The 21,876-nt window shown below is 42.1% G+C and overlaps 1 protein-coding gene across 4 annotated transcripts; it reads right to left on the reverse strand.

The window, feature by feature from the left end:
- Window positions 1–1,170: 1,170 nt before the first annotated feature.
- Window positions 1,171–21,725, reverse strand: ZNF654 (zinc finger protein 654; the record flags this gene model as incomplete). Of its 4 annotated transcripts, none has more annotated exons than XM_081908386.1 (9): window positions 21,529–21,723; window positions 13,982–14,127; window positions 9,824–9,905; window positions 8,816–8,951; window positions 7,613–7,815; window positions 6,015–6,154; window positions 5,501–5,642; window positions 2,132–4,409; window positions 1,171–1,802 (listed from the first exon to the last, which is right to left on the reverse strand). In XM_081908386.1, exons 1-9 carry the CDS (start codon window positions 21,658–21,660, stop codon window positions 1,795–1,797), a joined length of 3,267 nt encoding a protein of 1,088 aa, XP_081764512.1. In that variant the 5' UTR covers window positions 21,661–21,723. The 4 variants fall into 4 exon arrangements, with proteins under 4 accessions (XP_081764512.1, XP_081764513.1, XP_081764514.1 ...); XM_081908387.1 differs by lacking the exon at window positions 21,529–21,723 and adding an exon at window positions 21,216–21,379; XM_081908388.1 differs by lacking the exon at window positions 21,529–21,723 and having other exon boundaries at window positions 9,824–9,902; window positions 13,978–14,018.
- Between the last annotated feature and the right edge of the window lie 151 nt (window positions 21,726–21,876).

The raw sequence follows: 21,876 nt of genomic DNA on the forward strand, positions 1-21,876 counted from the left end.
ATGAGGGTCCACTTGTTAGGGTTTTAGTATTGTCTTAACTGTATTTTCTGTTTTTGTGTTTTTAACTGCTTTAAATTATTCTGTGTAAACCACTGAGATATAAGTGTAGATTAAGTAATACCTAGGGCTCAACAAAAATCTGGATCCAAGTCAATAACCTCAAATGCATGCAAAGGTTAAACACATACTTTGGTGTCCAATACACTAAATGACAGTTTTAGTGTACAAGCATGTTTGTAGACTATAATTGCATCCTCCCCCCCCCCCCCCGGTTGGCTAGATTTGATTATGGAGGTTTTATTTTTAACACTGAAATACGCTTGTTTTATGGATGAGAAGAGGTAACTATGTGAACATGATCAACAAGTTGAAATGCCTAAAACTGTGTTGATAACTCACACACCATCATTCAATGCTCTGAAACATACTCCACCCAAATAAATATCTCCAAAATATCTGTGGTTAGCAAAGTCTCTTGACATGTGACCTTTCATGAAATGAAAATTTGCATATTGATTTATTCAAGAAAATATTTGTTTGAATCTTATTTTGAATCTGAATGCTCTGTCTTTACATATACAATGTTATGAATGAGGTTGGTTAAAGCTTCACCTCTCAAGGCACAGTGCGAATTGTCCTTACAGGCATTCAGTTAGCTAAAGAAACAGTGAGTCCTAAAATTTCTACCACAAATTTTGAAAAGAAATACATTTCAATAATCTTTTAGAAAAAGCAACTGTTTCATAAAGATAATTGTATCTTCCTATACTGATAACAATATGGGTATATTCGTTTAATTCCCTGCTCTTTCACCAAGAATGAAGTTATTTTGCCAAGTGCTTTTATTCCTAGGATTGACAATCTACTTTGAATCTTGTGGGACTCTAGAATAAATGTATCTTTTTAAAAAACAACAACCAAGTAGCTCATTTTATAGAGGAAACTGGTCTTTCAAGATATCAACCGTACCAACATAATAAGTATACTTTGAATAAAGTAAATCATTTTATATTCCAGGTCAAGTTCAGCTGCCTTCCATAGCATATGCATTTACTTTTAAGCCTCAAACTGCATGTATCCAACACTGTACTTAAATAATTTTCACTTCGCCTGCATTCTTTATAGATGTCATCTATGGGTCAGGTATTGGGAAAAAAAAAGGAAAGTTGGTGCATTTGAAAGAAGTTTAATTACTTGTGTTTTGAAATATTAGATTGAGACATGCTTCCATGTTTTGCATGCCTTAACATTTTTACCAGGATATGGCCATGTTCTGATCTTCTGTTACATTCACGAGTTCTCTTTCCAAAGTACAGTACAATATAAGCCAAATGCCAATGCTAAGAATAATCAACCTCTACAAACAGATGAACTTTTAATTGACTGGGTTTTATGCATACGGACATTTAATAGAATGACTCAAAATAGTTGTTATAATATAGACAGGCTTCCTTTGTCTGTGCACATCTGAAAGAGCCATGTACCACTTGTGTTTCTCCCTAGTTCCCACTCAGTATGTTACTGCACTTTGAACTTACTTACACTGGAACTTCATGTAGGACCTTGTGGCTTCTAGATTACTGGTACTTTGGGGGCTTTAACACAGTTTTTCTGGACTCAAATTCTGCAGTTCCTAGTCACTTAGATCTGACCCAAGTGAGCAAGATCATGATTTTCTTTAGTAACTTCAGACTTCTTTATAATTAAGGCCAACAGGGGAAAGACAACTGATGCAGAATATTGTAGTGCTCCACCACATCACTCTTCACTGAGAAATCTTCTCACAACATTTGATCAGGCACCTGTGAACAAATATTACATTATTATGTTTACAGTATACACAATACAGTATTCTCTATTCTTGTTTTATACTGGAATTCAGCTACTTAACAAGTACGGAATATGGTCTTTAAAAAAGCACTCAAACGAACTTGCTTGCCTATATTATATTCTAAATCTGACAGATTATATTAAATTGTTTCTTGCATCTATCTACCCTAACATTTTGGATTTATTTCTCCTTAAATGTATTGCACTCATTTTTCAATATTTGTCTGGCACTTGCTTGTTTCCACTGTATCTTGTCTATTGCTTTTACAACTATACATGGACCTAGTATTTCAAAACTTACTTTCATCATCTGAATCGAATCCAAAGAGTGTCCGACATTTCTTTTGTGCAAGGTGAAGCTCAAGTGCTTCTGAGTTACAGTAGGTGGTCAGGCATTTGCTGCATCTTAACCTTTCCGATTTGCTACTAGTTTTATCTTGTTCTGAATGGGTATCTACTTTCTCAGTCAAAGTTTTTCTACGTTTTGGCATGCTAATGTATCGCTCATCCAGGTAACTTGGTGGCAATGGTCTAACAAAAGGCTTTGTTAAAATTAAGCCATATGAAGTATTTTCTGTTACCAGATTTGGTTTGGAAGGCAACTGAGCAACACTGTTTGGTGGTGTATCAGGAGAGTTCTGTAAAACAGGCAGAACAGATCCATTTTCTGTCCCTGTTTTGTCAATCACACTTTCTGAATCAGTATCTAGGGATGCTGAAGAAGTCTGTTCCAGTTCACCATACCCATTGACTAGTTGGTCAGTAACATTACAGTTCTCTGAATTTGGCTCTACCGCAGGTATCTTTTGGTCTATCAAGTTCACCACTGTAGCAGTACCTTCACATGCATTTTCATTCCCATTTGGAATTACACTATTAATTTTCTTCTCACTCTGAATGTAAGTCTTTGGTTCTGTAGAATCTTTCCTCGCTTTCCATGTTGGAACTGGCAAGTCTATTACAGTCTCCTTTTTACTATTACTACTTTCTTTTTCCGGGATGCTACACTGGGATTCCAAAGTAGTATCTGAAAAAATGTTTTCATCAGCTTGTTCCGAAGGACCAGTTTTGTTGGAATAATGCTGAGCTTCATGCTCATACAGCAATGAAAGATCTTCAAAAAGTTTACCGCACTGTGCAAAGTTACACTGAGCTTTAAACTCACTGTGGCTTTTTATATGCTCTGCAAGTTCTGTGGATAGCTTAAATCTCTGATTACAGTTAAAGTGTAAACAAAAATAAACATTTGGATAAACATGCTGCTTTAGATGATCAATAAAATGTTGAGAATCAAAAAACTTTCTCTGACAGAAGCGACATTTTCCTTTATTAGACTTCATTATGTGTTCTTGCACCTTCAAATCAGAGGGGTGAGCTTTCCGGGCATGTTTATTCAGAAATCTTATCTTTTTAAAGACTCTAATACAGCCATTAGCAGGACACTTGAAGTTACCTGCTTGGTCCATAATGTCAAAGTCATTCTGAGGGCATAACACCCCATTTACTTTATGAAGTACAGGCAACTCTTTATTTAGGTTGCTATCACTTTCTGGAAATCCTCCCATGCTTTCTGGTTCAGGAGTATTATTTGAACAGCTATCACAACTACCATTTTCAATAATGGTACCCTGGCAACTATCATGATTTTCAGTTATATCAAATAGGAGTTCAGAATTCTGCATCTCCTGATTTGTATCCGGTATGATGACAACCTCTACTTTGCTGTCTTTGCAGCTTTCCGACTTCCCATTTTCAGTTGTGACACCTGTATCGGCACAGTTTATTTCATTTACATTAGGGGTTTCCTGATCATGACAAGTAACAGCAAGGTGACGCCTTGTCATTTTCTTGATGTGATTCTTTAAGTGCTTGAGCATTACTCCTTTTTGCCTGAATTTCCTGCGACACATTACACAGGAAAAACTGCCTTTTTTCTGATGAGCTTGTGCATGCCTCACAATGTGACCACCAAGAAATTCCCTGTTACATAACACACAACGGTGCCTTGGTACATTGTGATCGACTTTAGATGAACTGAGAGTTATATGGTTTTTCTTGGAATTATCATGTGCTCCAGAAGGGCTATCATGCTCTAGTTCTGTATTGTTTTCATCAGCTATACAAGCTTGATCACCACGCAATCCTCGACGTGTCTTTGAAACATGTGCGGAAGAATGCCCTGGCGTAGTTTTATTCAAATCAACTGATGCTTTCTCCTTTAGCAGTGCTAAGCAGTTCTGCTTGATCATCAAGAAATTCCAGAACTCGGGATCAAAGAACAAGCCCTTTTTCAAAATTGGAAGCAGCTCAAAACGCACACGATTCTGAACGGAACTGGTTTGATCGTTGTACTCTTCATCCGCACATTTATACAGATGTTCAACTGTGCTATATGATTCCAAGGTGCGCTCAAGGAAAAAGACAGAAAGAGCACATATTCTGACAATCTCCAAGTCATTTGGCAAAAAGTGAGCAATGGTTTTATATATCAGACACTTCATTTTTGGATCATCACGGAGATCCAACTGGAGAGCACTTCCACATATCTCAACACAAATCTGCAGGCCTTCTTTGCCAACCTATGGAAAAGAAATGAGACAATATAACTTACTAATGTTTTCAAAACCCAGAACACAAAGACAATCCAATTTACTGGGATCCTTCTACATCTCATAATATTCTACAGCTATTTACAGATTATAATATACTGAATAGAGCAGGCATGAACATCCCTGCCAAATATGTTGTTTTTTAAAAAAAGCTTCTGTTTAGCCCCAAAATATTATTTTTGCCATGTTACGTTCTTAACCAACAGTTATTGTTTTCTATTACACCATGACTATTATACCAAGCCTTCAATTGGAGTAGTCTTACATCAGGGGAGGGGCCAATGAAGTTGTCTTCCTTGATATGAGCTAGACTGATGGCCTGAGGCTACAGCAGCCTCCTATATACTCACACAACTGTTACAGATTTATAAAAGAGACCTCTGAAAGCACCAAGTTGCACCTCTGTATGTTAAAAGGAAGTCATAATTCTGGTTGTACTTTCATGGTGATGTAAAAGTGAGGAAAAGACATATTTCCCTTATGGTGCAACACACAATCTTCAGATGTACATATAATGTATGCATCTTACTGAAGTATGCCTACATTCTAGTGCAATGAAATGAGTAATAAAGTTATTGAATTAATACTTGATGGCATAAGTAACAATGGCAATATAGACAAGTAATATTGGGAAGATTAAGTTTTTTAAAATGCATTTTTCTCGAATAAATTTACAGAATGCAAAAAACTAACAAGCTAGATGCAATAAAAACAATCTTCAAAGTTTCTGTTTAAACACCACTTGATCTTATGTCCCTATACGGACAAAGAGCTACAAGTTTCACTAGTGGCACTGTGTACATTTCTGCTGCAAACTAAACCATGATTTCACAGTATGTTTTGGATCTTAACCAGGATTAAAATAGTGATTAGCATTAATCATGATTAAGAGTTATGTCTGCAATGCTCCTATCTCAGATGCAGCATCTATAAACAATTTCCTGACATTTAAACTAAAAGTTCTATTATGCAACTGTACTCTGTGTACAATAATTATTCATAGCAGTGGTGGAATCTAGTATTTCTTTTAAAAAAGAAGTTTGCAAGAAACAATAACTTACTTCATCCCTAATAACTTTCATGAAAGGGAATATAACTCTTATGTTTGTAGCTATCCTTAGGAGGTGGTAGCATTGCTCTACAAATACTTGTTTTGATGGATTAGATTTAAGCTGCAGTTTACTCCAAATAAAGATCAGCTCCCTATAAAACAGAAAGTGGTTTGTTAGCATGAAGCTCAAACAGCAATTCTGTAAGTGAAATATTTATAGAAGAGTAATTATGCTACTAAGAACACAGTAATTTACATATAACTCAGGATTATAAATGCAGACGCGCGCACACACACACACACGCAGATAGAGAGAGAGAGAGAGAGAGAGAGAGAGAGAGAATATGCAGTATATCCCATGCTCTAAGGGTATCTTCAACAGCAATTCAGAAAAGTGAAATCTTGACTATGTATTAGTTACAACTATAAGTTACACTTCTACTAGCCTTTAGTAGCAATATGAATCTACAACCTACAGATATTATGTTACCATAACAGAATATTATGAGAGATAAAGTATTTACCATATGCAATACATCTCTCCCTTTTTGAGCTGTGGAATAAGGAATGATTCACAAAGGTACAAGGCTAAGGCAGTCTTCCCTTCCTTTGCAATGTTGCAGATGATTTCAGTGCCATTCTTGCAATCAGTCCTCAGCAAGTGCTATACAATCAAAATGAGATCCATTTGAGTAAGTCTAGTAACGTTAATGCTCACCATTTAACAGTAATTGGAATCCTCAAATTGCTGCTACTAGAGCAATTGCTGTCAAATATGAATGCCAATTTTATTTTGGGTTAGGATTGGGAGTGTTGCCTAGATTTTATTTTAGAATGGAAGTATATTAAGACAGTTTCTATACAACATTTATTTGACCCTTATAAGAAGCTAGTTTGGCAATTTGATTTCAGTAAAATGCATCCCAAAAACACTCAGTAACAATGTTGAAAGGGATTTAAAAAATAACTTCATAATATTAACACATACAGAAACTTGTGATGGAAGTTTAGCAGTAAACTATAACTTGCTGTAAATTGATGTATTTTTATTCAACCCTATGTAAAACTATTGATTGTAACAGAATAAAAATTGCTACCTAATTAGTTTTGTAGCAGAGTGATTGAGAAAGATAGTATCAAGTATTATTTTAATTCCAGAAAAAATAACTAATGTATGCATGCCATCTGTGTATAAGATGATTATTTAGAGAATTGGAGACCATGTTTTAGAGTCATCACTGCCTGCGGCACACATTTTTTCTGCATCAACACTGTTTCTGAACAAGGTCTAAACCACTGAGCCTCTTGGGATTGCCAATCGGAAGCTTGGAAGTTTGAATCCACGCTAGGGGTGAACTCCTGTTGTTCTGTCCCAGCTAGCAGTGCAAAAACATAGCAGTACGAGTAGATAAACAGGTACTACTGTGATGGGAAGGTAAATGGCATTTCCATGCACTCTGGCACTCGTCATGGTGTCCCGTTGCACCAGAAGCAGTTTAGTCATGCTAGCTACATAACACGGAAAGCTGTCTGCAGACTAACGCCGGCTTCCTCAGCCCGAAGTGAGATGAGGGCTGCACCCCATAGTTGCATTTGACTGGACTTAACCATCAAGGGGTCCTTTACCTTTAACCTTGCATACAGTGCCACTGCTATGGGATTCTATTGAGAAGACTAACAATTAATACTATTCCAGCCTAAAATGTTTTAAAACTGTTTTATGTTTTAAATAACATTAACACTATAAACCATTAAAATGCAATGTGTTTTCTCTCACTCCCCCTCTCCCCACGCCACAAGAAAACATGGATCTCATCAGGAACTGCTTGCAATTTGTTCCCATCAATTTCGCCTCTCCATTCACTTATATATGCCACCCATCACACCAACTATGAACATCCAGTTCTGGAGTAGGGGTAGTGCAATGCTAGCATTAGGATGGAAACAGCTTCTATTGCTCTTCAGAAATTATATTCTGTACAAAGTCTGATATTTAGTGCAGGAATTTGATTTTAAAACACCCTTGTTTTACCATTTGTCTACTTGGCTGTAATAGGAATTTTACGATTATCATCAAAACATTAAGCTATATTGTTAAGCACAAAAATGTGTTGAACAGTACCTCCTGAAAAAGCTGGTCTTCCAGTGGTGACATATAAAGACACATGAAAAATGCTTGATGGAAGTAAAGGTCTTTACTAATATCTGGATGATTCATGCAAGATTTGATGAGAGCCATTGCCTCTGGGATGCGTTCACAGGCAATAAGGTATCTGGCACGCAATTCAAAGAACAGTGGGTTTTCAGAGCTTAAATATTTGTTAACTGGTAAAAACAAATGAAAAAAAAACAGTTAGATTACAAAAATCTTAAATTGCAACATAGGTTAAACAAAAAGTTCTATTTTATAAAGATGTGAGGTAAGAGCTTCTGTTAAAGTTAACAAATTATGCTAGGTCAACTTCCCAACAAATTGCTTTGCGTATTTATTAAGTGCATATGTTGTTGTGTAAATCTGGTTATATTATACTGTATTTTTACCTGTACTTTATGTTCTAAGTATGTTGGAGGCCTTTTTTTTCTGTAACAAATTTAATTAAAAAAAATTGGTAAAATATCTAGATTAATAATAGAATGAGGTCAGTTAGGTGTCAGCTACTTTAGAAATCAGTATAAAAATTCTTACATTAACAAGAAATAGCATATCACCTCCACTGCCACATGCCTCTTTCATATTAACTCAGCCCCAGTGACTGTTTAATGACAACTGTAAGCCTTTTACTGCAATATTCTTCATTACAATTGCATTTCAAACTCCTATACAAGCAAATGTTTCACAATTGACTGAGGGGAAGATTTGTATAGACAATTGGGGGAAATGCATGGAGTTGTTCTTTGAACTCTTTGCTCATCAGGAGCAATACACAGAAATTGAAAGCTCCACATGTATAAGCGGCCAATAGGGCAAGACTAGTGTGCTCATATTAAGAATAACACAGGCCATTTATTCCACCCGTGTCTTTTAATTTCCATGGCAATTCATTTTATTCTGTTAATGTGATTTTATGGGGTGTTCTTTTTTCTTTCTTTTCCATAACTGTCAGCTACCCTGGGAATAATGATACAGCAGGAAGGAAGAGAAATTCCGTTTTGGGGGGGAAATTAATGAAATTATAAATGTCAATTCTACCCCGCTATCCCCAGTATAAAATGAGTGACAGACAACCTGCAAATGAAGTTACATAAAATTATAAGCAGATATCATGATTTAGGACATTTCTTTGTGGTACTATTTTGGTGTATTTATGGAAAAAAAGCTTAGTACCCAACTCCTGAGAAACTGGCTTTGCTTTAAGGACAGCTTGCAATATAGGATCTTCCCAAGGCCCTCCATCTCTGATAATTCGAGTCACCAACTCCAAGTTAACGCTTCCGTATCTGCTCAAGAGGTTCTGACATTCCTAAAATGGATACAAATATTTCTTTAATACGTCAAGTGGTCAAGTGGACTGAGCTTTGTTTGTCTTTTCATAAATAAATTGCATAATTTAATATAATTCCATATACACACAGGGTAAAATACATTCAAAGCATTAATTCTCGTTTAGCTTATGTCACGAGTTAAGGGCAACCTTTTCCGTTGTTTACATTTGTATTTTCAAAATTTAAAATAATTTTTTTAAAAATGAAGATAACAGAGATATCTTGACTAGGTGGGAGGGAAGTCAGAGTGCTGGCCAGTAATGTGTTCAGGTTACCCTTCTCAATGCAGAAGGGTAGCTCTCTCAAGCTTTCCTTCCCCAACACCCCCAGCAGCACACAAATATATCACAGAGACTTCTGCAACATTCTCTCATTGCTTCACAGGGTGAAGGCTGAGATGGCAGTGGCAATGCTGGGAGGCAAGCCCAAAGTGCTCAGTGTTCTTGGTGAGTGAAAAGGCTACAAGAAAGACATCAGACAATGGTATTGGCCTGGCAAAAAGCTGTGTGACTCTCAGGCTTACTTCCAATTGATAGCTCGCAGTAAGCACCTTGTCATTTAGCACTAAAAAGTTGCTTTCTACTTTCCCAGTGTGCCTGTGAGGACAAGACACTGTAAATGTGGGATCCAAAGTCACAGGCTGAAAAAAGTTGGCCATCCTTGCCCTAGGAAAGTTTAGCATAAAAAGCTAATCTTACTGATCTTATCATAAAATATTTACCAGTGATCTCATTTCTCAATTTTAAGGTTTTTTAAAGCAGGAGGCTACTTTTTTGCTTACTGAGTCTCTGTCACATACTCTGAAAACTGTAATAATAGCCTTTCCTCAAGCATATAAACAATAAATTACCTGGATTGAGCCCAGCATATCTTTTAAAGGATCTTCATAGAATTCATCCTTTCCAAAGAACAGCAGCAATTCAAAAAAACTCCTAAAAATCAAAGCAATTAGGAATCAAAAACGAGGCAAAAAATGAAGACATATTTAGTTCACAAGTTTTAAGCGCAGAATTTTAAACTAAGCACCAATGTAACACTAGCCCCTGTGGGCTTTATATCAAAGAAGCACGCTGAATTGCATCAGAACACATGAGGAAGCCACTGAAGATACTAGAGCACTAGCATATATTCTCACTTATGTATCACAAAGATGAAACTTGTGTGACTGAGATAGGAAGGGACTGGGAACCTGTGGCTGTTCAGAAGCTCCTGAATTCCAACTCCTGCCAGCAAGGATGTTCAATGGTTGCAGATAACAATAATTGTAGTTCAGCAGCATCTGGACGGCCACAGAATCCCCATTTCTGCTATGAAGTCAGCATTAATTCTGACTATCCCTTCCCTCATATTGCAAATGGCTTGCTAGTCCGTATTAATTCAGTCCTATCAGTAATCAACTTCATAATGGCTACGAAGTGGGCAATCCTCAAGACTGCGGAACCTAAGAGGAGAGAGAGCGAGTCAACTCCAGCTTCCTGGATAATCTAACCTAATGATCCCAAAATGCATGTGGTATTATGAGAAGCAACCCTTATAGGAATCTGCAAGGGAAGTTCCAAACATGTTTCACTATCCATTCTGGCCTTCCTGCCAAAAATACAAGTAACTTTTTTTACAAGCCTCTGCTAAGGCATTCGTGACACAAACAGTACCTCAAACAAAAGTGCTGATTATTTTATCCACAGGCAAAATTTAAAGGCATAAATGAACACATCTGGAAGCCAAAATTCTTCCTCAAAACCAGACACAGGCAAACTCGGCCCACCAGATGTTTTGGGACTAGAACTCCCATCATCCCTAGCTAACAGGACCAGTGGTCAAGGGTGATGGGAATTGTACTCTCAAAACATCTGGAGGGCTGAGTTTGCCTACACCTGCTCAAAACCTTCAAGCTGGGGATTTCCGTGTAAATGCCAGGGTTATCTCCACCCCTACGCTGCTTTAAAGTTGGGAGGAAGGCTGGCAGCTTGATACATTCTTCAGAGGGCCGTGTCATATTTGCTGTGGTGAACAAAAGTACTGAAGCATCATTGTAAAAATACGGAAATTTCGCTAAGGTATAGAACACTTAGAGAAACTACATCACTATTGACCAACTACAGGTTTGGGCTTTTTAATTTGCAGTGCCTAAGGAAGAGACTGGTGATTCCAGCCAGCAAGTAGCCAAGTGTCGCCTAGTCTTCACTTGTCAAGGAAAACCTTTCCCACACCCAGTACATACAGTGGTGCCTCGCAAGACGAAATTAATTCGTTCCGCAAGTCTCTTCGTCTTGCGAGTTTTTCGTCTTGCGATGCACGGTTTTCCATAGGAATGCATTGAAAATCAATTAATGCGTTCCTATGGAAAAAGCCTTCCCCCGACCTCTTCTGGCGGGCGGCATTTTAAAATCGCCCGGGACAGCGGAGGACTTCTCCGCTGTCCGGGGCGATTTAAAAGCCCCTGGGAAGGCAGGCAGGGGGGACAAAGGCTTTCCCGCCCGGCCGCCCGGCTTCAGGACATCGTTCCGATGCCGGGCGGCTGGGGGAGGCTTTCCTGCCCCACCGCCCGGCATCGGGACGATGCCCCGAAGCCGGGCGGCTGGGGGAGGCTTTCCTGCCCCACCGCCCGGCATCGGGACGATGCCCCGAAGCCGGGCGGCTGGGGGAGGCGTTCCTGCCCCACCGCCCGGCATCGGGACGATGCCCCGATGCCGGGCGGCTGGGGGAGGCTTTCCTGCCCCACCGCCCGGCATCGGGACGATGCCCCGAAGCCGGGCGGGGGGGGGGAGGCTTTCCCGCCCGGCCGCCCGGCTTCGGGACATCGTTCCGATGCCGGGCGGCTGGGGGAGGCTTTCCTGCCCCACCGCCCGGCATCGGGACGATGCCCCGATGCCGGGCGGCTGGGGGAGGCTTTCCTGCCCCACCGCCCGGCATCGGGACGATGCCCCGAAGCCGGGCGGGGGGGGGAGGCTTTCCCGCCCGGCCGCCCGGCTTCGGGACATCGTTCCGATGCCGGGCGGCTGGGGGAGGCTTTCCTGCCCCACCGCCCGGCATCGGGACGATGCCCCGAAGCCGGGCGGCTGGGGGAGGCGTTCCTGCCCCACCGCCCGGCATCGGGACGATGCCCCGATGCCGGGCGGCTGGGGGAGGCGTTCCTGCCCCACCGCCCGGCATCGGGACGATGCCCCGAAGCCGGGCGGGGGGGGGGAGGCTTTCCCGCCCGGCCGCCCGGCTTCGGGACATCGTTCCGATGCCGGGCGGCTGGGGGAGGCTTTCCTGCCCCACCGCCCGGCATCGGGACGATGCCCCGAAGCCGGGCGGCTGGGGGAGGCGTTCCTGCCCCACCGCCCGGCATCGGGACGATGCCCCGATGCCGGGCGGCTGGGGGAGGCGTTCCTGCCCCACCGCCCGGCATCGGGACGATGCCCCGAAGCCGGGCGGGGGGGGGAGGCTTTCCCGCCCGGCCGCCCGGCTTCGGGACATCGTTCCGATGCCGGGCGGCTGGGGGAGGCTTTCCTGCCCCACCGCCCGGCATCGGGACGATGCCCCGAAGCCGGGCGGCTGGGGGAGGCATTTCTGCCCCACCGCCCGGCATCGGGACGATGCCCCGAAGCCGGGCGGCTGGGGGAGGCGTTCCTGCCCCACCGCCCGGCATCGGGATGATGCCCCGAAGCCGGGCGGGGGGGAGGCTTCAAAAGCCGTCCGGGGGCTTTTAAATCGCCCCGGACAGTCCCGGGGCGATTTAAAAGCCCCCGGTTAGGCAGGCAGGGGGGGCAAAAGTCTTTGCCCCCCCTGCCTGCCTTCAAAAGCCGTCCGGGATAGCGGGAAGCGCTTCCCTGCTATCCCGGACCGCTTTTAAAATGCTGGCGGTGGGGAGCAAAGCCTTTCGCCCCCGCCGGCCTTCCTGGACCTCTTCTGAAGTCCGGAGGGGGGGGAAGGCTTTGCTCCCCACCGCCAGCATTTAAAAAAAAGGTCCCCGAGATTTCCCTATGGGCTTTCGTCTTGCGATGCAAGCCCATAGGGAAAATCGTCTAGCGAAGCGTCGCAAAAACCGAAAAACCCTTTCGTCTTGCGGGTTTTTCGTCTTGCGAGGCATTCGTCTAGCGGGGCACCACTGTACTCTGCACTGGCAGCTGATACTGGCTGATATGTATCAAAAAGAGACAAGATTGAGCTTTCAGTATTTCAAAACAGACTGTACGGGATCTTGTGACTCACAAGTCAAACTGAACACAACTATTATTTACAGAGGTGGCAGACGTGAGGCAGACAGGGGATTAAAAATAAAAGGTATTTCAATCTGATCACAGATTATTTTGATCATCATTTTAAAAAAATTGCTCAAAGCAGGTTTATCAAGTGCTTGAGCTGGTTTCCAATTTAAAGTAAGCAAACATCCTAATATGGCATATCAACAATTAAACTTCTTTTAAATATAGTAATAACACCATCTCATCTAAAACTAGCTTTTCTATGAAATGTTCAGCTCTGTTTCACATCTTAAATTCACAAGGGAAAATCCACACACCCCCAAATCTATCATAGAGCTAGATTAATTAACATGTGGACAATGAGAACTATCACCCAATAATATATATAGGCCAATCCCAGCCTTACATGTGAACACACAGGAGGATATTGTTAGTTACAAACTGAAACTTGTGAAATGGTTATGACAGCAACCATTGATTTTCGCATAGTGGGGGGGGGGGGATGAGAGATTAATCTTCTTCACAACACTTAACTCAGAAAATACACAGTTGTCATTGACTATGCGTTTCTCAAGTGATGAATTATCCAGAAAATTAGGACAGAAATAGGAGAAACAAATATTTTGCTTTGACATGTTCTGCTGAAGTTGTTCTGTTTCTATTTTCCCAGGCATTTTTATTAACCAGTTGTACAGGTTTGCTGAGGCCTCAAACTATTCTTTATGGTTTCATTATATATTTTATGATATAGTTTAGCACTTTTACTTGTTCACAATGCTGGAATCTTACAGGATGAAGAGTGAAATAATAATACTTACAAGGCTAAGCTACTCAGCACATACTGCACGTGCTCACAATCAGTTGGGAATGATACACAAGCAGATGTGAAACAACAGAGCGCTGTCTGAAGCACTTGAAGCTGTGGCAGAGGAACCTGCCATCTTCCAGCATAGTCTTCCACAACCTATTGGCAGGGGAAAAGGGAAAAAAGAGTACAAATTAAATATGGTCAAAATTAGAACAAAGAGGGACAAGTTGCAAAGCCATGGGGATTTCTTTTGTAATACAGTAGTACCTCGGGTTACATACGCTTCAGGTTACATACGTTTCAGGTTACAGACTCCGCTAACCCAGAAATAGTACCTCAGGTTAAGAACTTTGCTTCAAGATGAGAACAGAAATCGGGCTCCGGCGGCGCGGCAGCAGTGGGAGGCCCCATTAGCTAAAGTGGTGCTTCAGGTTAAGAACAGTTTCAGGTTAAGAAGGGACCTCCAGAATGAATTAAGTATTTAACCAGAGGTACCACTGTATTTGGCAAATGGGCAGTCCACTGTCAGGGTCAATAAAATTGCTACCAAAAATTACAACAATTTGAGACAGGACAGGAACTCTGATAAACAAGAACTAGATCTGGATGAAACTGAGGACTGCTAACACAGGCACAATATAAACAAGTGTGCCTACATACACAGAAAAACTACTGGGGCTAGGGGCCCAACAACTGTTTGTCCTGACTTTTTTTACTTTTGGAATGTTTTATTACCCATCTCAGTGAAGGGCTGGAATTCTTTTACCAAATAGCATTACTGTATTTATTTTTTAAATATGTATTTGACATAAACACACCACCTCATTGCATCCATCCTCTCCATAACATTCAGAAAGAGCTAACAAGCAAGATATAGCAAAGAAATAGAAAATATAGGGTAGTTTGAAGAGAAAACAAAGCAAAAGAAGGAATGAAGAGTGAGAGGTAGACCGCCATCAACCTAATGGATATGTGTGGGCTTCAATGCTGATCAAATATAATATTAACAAATTATCTTTTGAAAAACTGCACTTAGAAATCTCATTTTACCTGTCGGCACCAATAAGGCCAAGTCTTAGGAAGGAATGGTTATTTGGGGCTCTTTGTTTTGAGCAAGCTGGTGTGTGCTCTTGCCAGGGAGAGGGAACAAAGGTGCTTGCAGGCATTTAATAACAAGCAGTTCTTCCACACATCCTCCAACAAGACTGATGGACTAATAAAGACAAGGAGGGGTGGTTGGAGGGGGGATGAGAATGAATACTTGAAGGGAGGGCAGTGGGGTGGCCCGCTAGAGATCACCAACATGAAGTGACCATCATTGCATAAGGCAACTCCTCCCACTCAGTTTTTACCGCTTTGAATATTTTACTAACAGGTCTAGTGATGAGGAGGGTATTCAGCATCAAGTATATATTGCAGAAGCTGCACAACTTGTTCAAATAATATTTAAAGCAGTATTTAAATGAATATGTTGAGTGTGCCTTGCATTTGCAAACACAATGGAATATGCAACATATTAACGACAGAGGGGACAGAATCTGTGTTTGCATGTAGATTATGAGGTTGAATCAACTGTGTTCATTCATTTATTTTAATAAAAACATTAAATATGCTTGGTGGCATAGAAAAGTTCAGCAGACATTTAAAGATTAAAGTCTGCTGAAACTTTACTGGCATTGCTTTCCATAGGACAGGGCCAATAACAATAAAGGCTTGTTTTCTCGTTGCTGTCAAATGAGGCTTGCCAATCCCGGGGACAACCAATGAAGCTTCACACAGTGAAGAGGTTGATTTATATCCCATTTCCATTTTTTCCCATAGGCTTTTTTGCTGGATAGGATTAAACTGATCCAAATCTGTTAGTAAAAATTAAGCATATATGTTTTTAACATAAATAGATGTCAAGCATGAGATGCATTTTCTCCAGAAATAACAATACTGCAGTAATTTATAATTCTTTTTAACATAGCCATACTAGTTGCAGCAGCTGTAATCCTAGTACGTTTCCGAGCACAATTCAAAGTGGTGGTGTTGAGCTTTAAAGCCCTAAATGGCATCAGGCCCAGTATACCTGAAGGAGTGTCCCCACCCCCATCATTCAGGCCAGACACTGAGGTCCAACACAGAGGGCCTTCTGGCGGTTCCCTCACTGCAAGAAGCGAAGTTACAGGGAACCAGGCAAAGGGCCTTCTCAGTAGTGGTGCCCGTCCTGTGGAACGCCCTCCCATCAGATGTCAAAGAAATTAACGACGACAGTCATACCTCATGTTGCGTCCGCTTCAGGTTACATGTTTTTGTGTTGCATCCTGCGGCAACCAGGAAGTACCAGAATGGGTTACTTCCGGGTTTCGCCGCTCGCACATGCAAAGAAGCACTAAATAGCGCTGTGCACGGGCGCAGACGCGGCACTTTGGCTTGCGTCAGTTCCGTGTCACGCATGGGCCTCTCTGAAACGGATCCCGTCCGTAACACGAGGTTCCACTGTATTTAAGGATTAGAAGACATCTGAAGGCAGCCCTGTTTAGGGAAGTTTTTAATGACTGATGTTTTAAAGTACTTTTAATCTTTTGTTGGAAGCCACCCAGAGTGGCTGGGGAAATGCAGCCAGATGGGCGGGGTATAAATAATAGATCATCATCATCATCATCATCAATGGGAATGGTTGAAATGACACTTGTTGCCCCCACCAATATCACTTAGGAATTCGGATAGAAGAGAGATGATTTCATGATAACAGGTAGCAAACTACCAGGTACAGTGGTACGTCTGGTTACAAACTTAATCCATTCTGGAGTTCCGTTTGCAACCCAAAACCGTTCTTAACATGAGACACACTTTCATTAATGGCACCTCCTGCTGCTGCTGCGCTGCCAGCGTGCGATTTCCGCTTGCATCCTGGGGCAAAGTTCACAACCAGGAGCATCTACTTCCGGGTTAGCGGAAGCATTCATAAGGAGGGTGGTACATAACACAAGGTTCCACTGTATAAGTCAGCTGGCATCAGATACATATATAAATAATTTTATTTGTATGCTGCCTTTCCATAGTTAAAACCATGCTCACGGCGGCTTACAACATAAAAAAACATAAAAAGTACACAATCAGATTAAACCATTTCCACATAAATCATAATATGATCTAAAATAAGGTACAAAAAATATATTAAAAACTGCAGCAACCCCACCCCCAACAAAACCCCTAAACCAGGCATGGCCAAACTTGGCCCTCCAGATGTTTTGGGACAACAACTCCCATCATCCGTAGCTAACAGGACCAGTAGTCAGGGATGATGAGGACTGTAGTCCCAAAACATCTGGATGGCCAAGTTTGGCCATGCCTGCCCTAAACAACACCCCAACCCAAGAGTCTGCTCAGTAGCCTCAGGGCCCTGCCCTCCCAGGCTAGGTGGGAAAAGGCCTGCAAGGCAGAGAGCAGGTCATCTAGGACTTGCAGCCAAGAAGGCCCAGCTGTTAAAGAACTAGCTGTTTTATTTGTAGCACATTATCTAAATATCAGCACCCAAAACCAGCTTACACTTCAACTGCACATCTTGAAGTAGTCCTTTGGTCACAGTGGTTTACCTGCCTGTAGAGAGCTGAAGGCTACCCTGTGACATTTCTAGCATAGTATACTATTTTAAAAAAGCTTAATGTTTTCTCTTTTATATTTCCTCACTCAGTCTAGAATAGGGTAGATTTACTCTGAGATAAAATTTGAAATTCAAAGTTACTCTATTGCATATACACATAATTATATGCTATGGAGAAAATGTAAAAATACAAGGTATTTTGAACCAACAACAATAAGCAAGAGCAAAGATATTAAAGTTATGCTCTTACAGATTATCAGCCAGTTAAACAATGTATGAAGAAGTAGAAGAAATGTTTACAGCCAAGGTGGGGAACGTGTGGGCTTCCAGATGTGGCTGGAATCCAAATCCTACAAACCCGAGCTGGAATGGCCAATAGGGATGGTAGGATCTGTAGTCCAGCAACATCTGCAGAACTACTTGTTTTATGATTTACAAGTTTAACAATGAATGCATCTTTCACTATGAAAGCAAAGAACACATTGTAGCAGTATTTAAAAGTCAAGGAACACAGGAAGAAGCCAGTAGCCTGGTCCCATGATAGCTGCAGAGCAGGGGAAGCCCCTTTCTGTATGATCAGCATGGGAACACAAGATACTAACTAGCTTTTTATCAGTTATGCTAGTGAAAGACTTATTTTTCTCCTCAGACAGCATGGAAACCAATAAGACTGGCTGAGGGGAAACAAAATTACATGCACACCTTCCTGGTGAGCTATTAAACACAAAGCTGTTTAAAATGCCCTTTTAACTCTTGGTCTTCAGAAGTTATGTAAAAGACTCAGCATCTACTGAGAAATGAGACAAGCAGTGCAATTCTACCAAATCCCACTGTGTTCAGTAGGACTTGCTTGTTGATAAGTATGCACAGGATTGCAGCCAGAATCTTGTATATGAAAACAGGATAGTATTGCTAAGATGCTGCAAAAATATAGTCAGCTCTCTAGCCAAAGGGAGTAGTTGATGAAAATAAGAAATCTTGTAAGTAGCAGCTAAGTTCACTATTCCTATAAAGGCCTACCTCAAATTTCAGAACTCAGAGCTTGCAAGGTAAATGAGCACCTGCCATAAAGTACTTACCATCTAGGAAATAATTTAGTAGAATAATATTAATCAGATTATGTTCAAGTAAATTGAAATGCCCAAAGACTAAAACCCAGCTCTAAACTTGGATCCCAACATGTGTTATGCATATCCTCTACCTACAAACATTACTAAATGAACAGGCGTTACTCAACATCAAATTGCAAAATCAATGTCAAAGTTAGGAACACCCGTTGCTTACGCATAAACTAGTTATGACAACTAAATCCTCCAGTCCCATATGATAAGGAATAGGAATTGTAGCCATGAAAAAGCACAGCTTCCTTTAGCTCTGTTTCACTATTGCTTTCTTGTAATAATACTGTCTCCTTCTTCCAGTTTAAGGCATCAATTTTCTTAAGGTTTTTTTTTAATATTAAAAAAAAACTTGACTGCAAGGTACTGCTTGTCAATACACATATATGACCGTCAGACTCACACAAGTTAATAGCCATACACTTTTCCATATCAAGCACACAGCAATGTATGTGTTATTGGAATTTATTAAAATTGTCATTTTATACTAGCTACTTTACCCTGAACATCCAATTGTGGAAATTTATAGTAATAATTCAGTAACTTTGTATATCATTTTAAAACCACTCTACACCAGTCAGGAACATATTCACAGGGTTGTACACAATGAGTGCACAAATGAATTTACAACACTGCCTGGCCGAAGCAGCTAGCAAGGCCTTCCATACCTAAGCCTCCTCACACCAGAGACAGAGAAAAATACAGCTTACAAGACAGATCCTGTATGAGAAAAGAGCCAAGGAAACAGTGACAGTGGAAAGGCACAACGCTGCCTGGTTTAAACAGAAAATGGAGGATATGAAGCCAATAAAACAAATAGAAAGGCAGGTTAAGTAGATTTCCATTCCAGCCCTAAACACACTGATTTGGAAGTCTAAATGTTTATCAATGAAGACTGTTTAAAACTGCAAGTTTTACCATGCCAACCAGATTTTTCACCAACGAACATAGCACTGTAAGTGCGGAATAGATGAACTCTCAGTGCATAGAATCTATGTGTTTGAAATAATGGGGAATGAGAGAGAAACGAAAACTGGGCCATTCACAGTCCTATTAAATCTAGTATTTAAAAATCAAAAGCTATGAAGAAAGGATTACAGAAAGGATTCTTTAAAAGGTATCAGCACACAAGATGTAGCTAGCTAGAGATTTGCAAGTTAGTTTCTATCAGCAGTCTTCCTCCAAAGCATAGCATTTTATACACTGGCATTTTTTTCTGTCTGCATGCTATTAGGGAAGGGGAGAGAGAAGCACCTAGCATATAGTCACAGTTGTGCGCTTCTGCCTGTTCTTGTCACTACACCACAATCAAAAGTGCCTAACACAGGTTACAAAGCTATGGTGTTTACAAGAATCTACTACTCAAGCATTTGATATACTATTTATATAAAATGCATGGCCAACATGAAATCAAAGCTATCTTCTGATTACCTTTGCATTAACAACCCAATATGAACATTAAAACTCAATGAGTTCACTTACTTCCAGATAAGTGGGTAAGAGGAATCCATCCCAAATAATTTAAATACAAAATAAGAATAGCAAAAATGGTTTTTTATTTGGCCACCAAGTCAATACATTGTCATCCAGTCAATTTTGAATTGCTGTTGCCTTATATACAAGCAACCTACAAAAAAGCAAACAATGCAGCAAGGACATTTAGCTGTCACTTATCATCTTTAGGCTGTTGAAACTGCTTTAAAAATGTTCCAAACCTGGTAAATAGTCAAACAGCAAGTGTTTCAAAATTAAGCAAATAATTCATTAGAACAATTGACTCCAGGAGGAAAAAAAAAACCCCTGATTGATTCCAATGAGCATACACACCTGCAAGTAAGTTTCGCTAAATAGGGTGAACTTCACCTCAAGCACGCATTGCACAGGACTGTTCGTGTCATAAGATACCTTGTAGAAATAGCAGCCGAGTGATGTTTCAAATAATACGAACCAAGCAGTTGATTAATAAAACAAGACCACTCAACCAACCTCCTCTTCCTCAGGGAACAAAAGCCTTCAGGGACAGCTACCCCCTCCTAACAAACAGCACCAGCAACGCAAACTAGTTTGCCACCAGCCATTTTCCTCGGAGCGCATTTTTCTTTCTCCAGTGGCAAGGAAGCCGCCTTATTATTATTATTATTATTATTATTATTATTATTATTTAAAGATAGGAAGGACAGGCCAGGAAAGACTTTCAGCGGAGGAGAACAAACCTGTCTGTCTGTCTCCTCCTGCTCCTTTTTGCCTCTTGCAAACAACTCGCACCCCCTCCGCCAAGCTCTGACCTCACGGGGACCCCCGCGCGCCACCCTGGCAACTAACTAACTGCCCGACCGGCGGGCGGAGAGGGCGGGGAGAGAAGCTCCCTCCCAGCACCCCCACCGCGACAGCGCCAGGAAGGGAGGGGGGGAATGAAAAGGTCAGGCCGAGCTCCACTGTTGACACCCCACACAAATCACTGTTCCCTCTCACAATAAAAGAAGGGAGGGCCAACCACGAGCTCGTGAACCTCGCTATTCCCGAGGGGAGAAACTGACCTGAGGGGAGACCAGAGGAATGGGAGAGAAAACGAAGGAGCTTCCCAAGCGCCCGGTCGTCGCCCGTGAGGGGTGGGTGGAGCGAACAGGGGCCCAGAGAACTGCGCCTCGCTTTGGCCGAGAAAGGGGCCCTCAGCGTCGCCCCCTCCGGCGGTTGGTCCACCCCCGCGAAGCGCCTCCAAGAGAACCACCCGCAGGGGACCCGTCGCCGAGCAGGTTTCCTCCCCGGCCGCCCCTGTCCTTCTGTCCGTCTCCCCAGCCCACCCCCACCCCGCAAGGTGTCAGCCTCCAGGGGGCGGGGCCAGCGCCTCACCTGGCAGAAGCGGTAGCAATAATACTGGCTGCTCAAGGCCGGGGACAAGCCGGTGGGAAGCCGCGGCCCGGCAATGGCCTCGAGTTCCTCGCCGAGCCTCTCTGACTCCTGATCGCTCTCGTCTTCCGCCATGCTGCTCCGGCCGCCCTGCGCGTACCGAGCTCCTCCAGATCCCCTCCCCTGTGCTCCCGATCCGCCGGATGGCCCGCCCCCTGCCGCGGCGTTCCTCAATTCCGGCACCACCCCCACGGGCCGTCCTTACTGGCGAGCTCGCTTGTCAATCAGCCGCCACGGGCCCCCGCAACCTCCGACCCTCCGGCCGTTTAATTTCGGCACAGCTCCGGCTCT

Source organism: Podarcis melisellensis, assembly GCF_964234715.1.
Source record: "Podarcis melisellensis genome assembly, chromosome: 4".
NCBI classification, from domain to species: Eukaryota; Metazoa; Chordata; class Lepidosauria; order Squamata; family Lacertidae; genus Podarcis; species Podarcis melisellensis.